The sequence below is a fragment of the Neolamprologus multifasciatus genome, chromosome 15, assembly GCF_963576455.1.
Source record: "Neolamprologus multifasciatus chromosome 15, fNeoMul1.2, whole genome shotgun sequence".
Classification (NCBI taxonomy): Eukaryota; Metazoa; Chordata; class Actinopteri; order Cichliformes; family Cichlidae; genus Neolamprologus; species Neolamprologus multifasciatus.
The window spans coordinates 39459071-39465155 of NC_140453.1; the positions used below are offsets into that span (position 1 = coordinate 39459071).

Here is a 6085-nt window from a genome sequence, read left to right on the forward strand (position 1 = left end):
ACAAAAAACAGAACGTAGAGCTTCCTGAAAAAACAACAACGTCACTACGACTACTACTCACAGTGAATTACTCGCCCTAACTCCGTCATCTTAAGTAAGGCAAGGTTTGCATAATTTTTTAAAAGTTCTTTCTGACGAAAGGCAGCCATCAGTTATCTATTAACATAAAACATTTCTGAATATTCCTGCTGTATTTTTTAAGTTCACTTTGTAGGGGAGCATGTGGTGCAGTGGTTGGCACTGTTGCCTCAGAGCAAGAAGGTCCTGGATTTGAATATGCTAACCTGGAGTCTATCTGTGCAGATGTGAGTAGCTGGGCTCTCTCTGTGCGTTCCTCTTCTTCCCAAAGGAATGTGATTCTAATTTGTGAATATGAGTGTGTATAGTTGTCTTTCTCTATGTGTCAACCTGGTGACAGACGTGAAACCTGTGCCCTGTTGTTGCCCAATGACACCTGGGTTGGATTCTTGCCACCTTGAATTGAATACGCAGAAGAAAAATGGACGGACCTTTAATAAAGATCTTCATGTTTTTGGCGAGCACGTGTGGTTATACTATGATAAACGTAACTTTCAGCATTTGTATTACTGATGAAAATGTTGACAGGGAAGACCCAAATACACATGTTTGTAGTTAGTTAGAAAAAAAGGCACTTTTACTACAACTGAAAAATGAATGAATATTCCTGAATATTTACAAGAAGACAACTCAACAGCAGGGAGCCAGCAAAGAAAAGAACAATAGGTACAGAGATACTGAAAAACAAATTACAATCAATTCACGATTTACAGATCAAAGTTGATCTATGAAGGAACAAAACACATCAATCACATGTAGTTTGTTTTTTATGTGGAGAACGTCATCCCGCATGACTGATTTATTGGTGGCTTAGGCTGTTGGACATTTGCACCTTAGAGAGCTCAAGGAGCTCAGTGACACGCTAATCCAGATCTGGAAAAAGATCCCCAGGACACCATCCACTGTTACATTAGGAGCATTCTCCAACAACCTCATCCCCAGTGCCACTCATGGGGGAGAGCACATCATGTTTGGGACCGTTCTTCAGCTGCCATCCTACCTCAGATCCGGGGTCTGTACAAGGAAGAAGGTTCAGCATATCCACGACATCTTTCCAGCTGCTCATTTCACAAAACTATAATTTTAGAAACCGACATATTATCATATATCATTGACTCTATTTTGTCTTTCAACAAGAGGCTTGTATACTCCTGTTTTTCTTCATGTGCAGCTTTGCTTATTCTCTTTGGACTTGCCCCCAGGCTCCTTATTTCTATTGTTTGGATTTTGTGAATGTACTGGTAATTTCAGCAATTAAAGGCTCACTTTGAAGTCATCCTTGCGTTTATGTGCCTGCATTAAACACTCACTCCAGCTTTGCTTCTGTAATACCTTTTTCATATTGATCACTATGAATGAAAAAGTAAAAACGAACTTGAAAAATAATTGGACCAAGAATAAAAAAAGTTACATAATTCATGAAGGGTTTTTTTCTTCCTGGGAAAAACTTAATTAAAACAAACATAACTTTTTCAGCTTTACTGGAATACACAGAAGGCCGCTAAATGATCCATGTCCATCTGAGGACAGGATGTTGACCGACACACAGGTGATCGTTTAAATTAGTAAGCCCTTTTTAATTCCGTTTGCTTTGCTAGATAATATTGCTTAAATTTGTTTTGTTTTTCTAAATCAGCATTTATATTATATGTTTATTTACTTTGAGATTTGTTTGGCCATGTATTATGACTGAGCTACATAAAACTGTACTTTTTGATTTTGTTGCATTTGAGTTATTTTAACTGCTTGGGCTAAATAAAGGACATGTTATCTCATTAATTCAAACCCAATGTCATATAAGCTGTCTGGCATAATAACGTTGACGTATGACTGTTGAACACAATATAATCCATAACGAGATGAATAAAAGAGATATATTGCTGACTGGGGTAAACAACCATTTATTGAACATGTCAGTGTGGAAACACTGGGTTTTCTCCACACCCTTGCTGGGAAATCAGAAAGCTCTGCTTCATTCATGTGGCACAATGAGGGGGGAGAAAAATCAAAATAAACTAGGCTTAAACTGAATCTGACATAGCTAGAAAGATGAAAAAAAAGACAAGTTATCTTCATTGCCCATCTTTTTCTTCCCCTTCAAAACTAAAAATTTATGGAAATGTCTTTAAAGAATTCAAGGTGCCAACGCTGCTTACACAGCAGCTAATGTTGTCCCACCCCTACACAGATCTTACATTTAACTTACACCATTAGGGATGTGATAATGCCTGTAAAGGAAAGGTGGACAGTGAAACTTAAAAAACAAATCCTGAAAATATATACAGTATATATCTATAGCTTCTCTGGCAGCATTAAACCAGTGTAAGCAGCCAGATCCAGCTCCCCACATTCCCGTTTTACAGACTCGTCCCACTCTGATGTTTCTATTCTCTCAGCAGCACCACCATGTCCTCTGAACTCAGTCCGAGAGCTCCAAAACTTTAGCTCTTCAAGAGCATTTTAGTCCGTCTCCATGGCACCACTGTGCGTCTCCTTGGACACCATGAGTCTCATCAGCTTCCCATGGAGCTTTTCAATCTTCTTCACGTCCTGGGCCTGGTCTGTCTTGTATTGTAAACACTGTAAAGATGGAGAAGACACCAAATGACGGCAGTTACAGCATGAAAACTACAGGTTTTTACTGTTTTATAGTAGTGATTAAGGAGTCACCTAAATGATAGAGTTACATTGTTGCTTTCTTTTGGTGGTGCACACCTTTTTGTAAATCAATAATTGCTTGATACAGAGTTACATTATTTTGGCATGTGTAAACAGTTCTACACTCAATGCCTTTTTAAAATAAATCTTACTATAATTATGTGACAAGAACACAATCAGCATCTTCTTATCTCATGGATGAAATCCAAACTTCAATTTCTTAGACTGTAACTGGTCACAGAAGTCATTGTTATGCTTTGTAGCCTTGTGTAGCAGCACCACAGACTTCCACTTGAGCAAGACCCACCATCAACAACAATATTCCAACACATTGGAGCTGGGGTTGGGTTTACAACCATGAGATGTGAGCCTTAAGAGAGCTCAGCAACATCCAGGAACACCCCACCACTACAACTAATTAAGCCAGCACCAAGTACCCAGGAAAGACCCACACAGACACAGGGAGAACATGCAATCTCCACAGAGAATGAACCTAGCCAGGATTCAAACCAGGGACATTTTTGCTGTAAAGTTACAGTGAAAACAACCAATTCAGGTCCCTGGCAGGTCAACCGGTGCATCTCTAGAAAACATCAACCAAACAACACGCACTATGACACAGCTGTGCTTGATGTGTTGGTTACCACACAGCCCCACTTATATTCTCATATGAATAATACTAGACTCAAAGCAGTCTTCACCATGTATTACAACCCAAAAATTAAAGATATTAATTCCATTCCAAAGATCCATTAATTACTTTATACAAACTGTATGCAATGATTTACAAAGGGTCATTCCGATTTTGATACAAATTTCATGGCCCAAGTAAAGGCTTGTCTAGCCACTTTCAAGTCATTTGTTTCCACAGGCAATAATAAAATATGGCTCTCTCAAAACTTTATCTCAAAAAGATAAAAGCCTGAAATTTTCACTTGTTTTTCTTTACACAGAGCTGAATCAGGACCAGTAATTTGTGACTGAAATATATAAAAACAAATGCCAGTACTGGCTAGTTTAAAACTATAAGCAGTCCTGTAAAGTACCATATATGAGCACACATTAATAATAATACAAAATAAAAACCTTCACATTGAGAAGTACTTATAACTGAGATCATTATTTTGTTAAATATATGCATATCCTTCATTTTTCAAGACCCACGTTGTAAGCAGCATGGTCAAGAAGCAGTCTCATATTTCAGATTATGCTATCTATCCATCTTTGCGCACACACACAAACTTTTGCAGCGTTCATTCATGCAGTCAGTATATCGAATTCTTGTGGCAGTTGTGGCATTAAGATTAGGGCTGGGTTATACTCATACATCAGACTGCAAGTCATGCCACGTCGACATGGCAACTTGGCTTTGCAAGACTACTGTGGAATAACTTACTAAGCCATTTTTCGTAACTTTTACTTGTTTTGCTATATTTACTTTTCAAGATCAATTCTACCTACCACTTTGAGACTTATCGCCCTGAAGAAGTCTTGTAATTAAGATTACATTTAAAACTCCTACCAGCAAGCAGGGATCAGGAAAGTTAAAAAGTATTCTACGTGTTTTATTTTGTATTATTGTGAAATACAGCTAGACACCACTCACAAGCTGTTGCTCAGTGGCTTTTGCCATGTGATATTTGTATTATTAGTGTGTGCTAAAATATGGCACTTTAAGTGCTTAATTTATTCATTTTTTATATTTTTATAACCAATGCACTTAAAAAAAAATATGTGTGTCCTAAAGTACAGAGTCTGTTTCAATCCTGTACTAAGAAATATCAAAATGAAAATTTCCAGCTTTTATCTTTAATAGTTTTAATAGTTTGAGATGTTCGTGTTCAAACATTGCCTCAAATTTCAAAGTGCACAAACATGCTAAATGGAGATGTTGAGCAGAAGGCTCACAATGATTTGAGACTGAATTAATCATATGCCATTACCTCACTTAACGAAAAAGTGGGCAAAGTGGCATGATAATCTACATACTGTCATTTTCTCCTGTGCCTAAGAACCATTTAAGCCTTTTTACCCAGATTTTATATGAATTTATGGATAAATGATTTTAAAACGAAATTAAATCTAAGAACTTTCTTAGCATTTTGACAATGGGATCTACTCTAAGTATTAGGAAAGTTTGTGAATATAGGGCTAGATGTCAATATTATAGATCTGTAGTCCTCTCTAAAGATGAGTTTACCCGCCAACCTTCCAAAAAAAAAAATCATAGAAGTGAAGAATTTGGGATATCTGGAATATAATGCAGCCAGGCCATTAGACATTGGGTATCACTGTCAAGTAAGCCTAATATTTCTACCATAAAATGAACACGGAAAAAGTACAAAGTACACAAAAATCCAGCACAACACAGGAAGAAGAAAAACAGCTAAAATGGTGTATCCCCCTCCCACTGCTCACACTTTATTACACAACAAAACGTAAAATATTACAGGGGCTTTATTTAAAAAAAAAAAAAAAAACCTCGCAGCTGCTAGCCTACTTGTGTTACTCCGCTACACGTTACGATTTAGCCTCACACAAACTAGTACCAAAAAACTCAGAAAACAAAGAAAGAAGTTTCTGGCTGCTCGTCCAAAAAACGAGTTTTAAGAGGTTTCTCAAGATAACCTCTCATATTTCACTGGCTGGTACAAACAATTCCACGTTTTTTCCTCGGTGTACTTACCACAGCATTGTCAGTCACTTTAATGCACAGGTTTCCGTCGCAGTGTCTGTATTTTAGAACCACTCTGACCTGAAAAAAAAAAAAACATAACAAAAATGTTCAGAATTTAACATGAAAAAATATTGAACCAACAGTCAGCACAGTCACGTTGCTAACGTGCCATCTAGCTAACAGGCTATCCAGTATGGTACTTATTAAATAAAGTGTTATTACCTTCATTGGGTCTGTCAGATACAGTTTTTCTGCTGCACGGGCGAACTCCTCCCACGTCTGATAGTAAGGCATTGTTTTCACAAAGCTACAATACCAACAAAAGCAGAAAACAAGTTTGAATCGGATGTTCGCGTTTGCTAACTTCGGAACACCACATCAGCAGCAACGTGAGTACAACCAATCAGACCGAAGAAACCACGGCGCCGAACCCATATCCGGTGTGCACATTCAAAATAAAAGCACAAGACTTGAGCTTACTGAAAAATCACAAAAAAAGTTTAGAGTACCGTAATCGAGCAGTGCTCCCTTACAAGCTATTAAAAGAGACAACGAACTGAAACACTGACTTGATAAAAATCCTAGACCTGATTAGACCTTTGATCTTTTAGGAATGAAACTCTGATTGGGACCTGATATTTTTGCTTGTTTTCTTTTTTCTTTTTTTCTTTT

At 37.5% G+C, this 6085-nt stretch overlaps 1 protein-coding gene across 1 annotated transcript; it reads right to left on the bottom strand.

The window, feature by feature from the left end:
- Positions 1 to 1963: 1963 nt before the first annotated feature.
- On the bottom strand, positions 1964 to 5827 carry srp9 (signal recognition particle 9). The gene is made up of 3 exons (XM_085132316.1): positions 5636 to 5827; positions 5423 to 5491; positions 1964 to 2658 (listed from the first exon to the last, which is right to left on the bottom strand). Exons 1-3 carry the CDS (start codon positions 5705 to 5707, stop codon positions 2539 to 2541), a joined length of 261 nt encoding a protein of 86 aa, XP_084988442.1. The 5' UTR covers positions 5708 to 5827; the 3' UTR covers positions 1964 to 2538.
- Between the last annotated feature and the right edge of the window lie 258 nt (positions 5828 to 6085).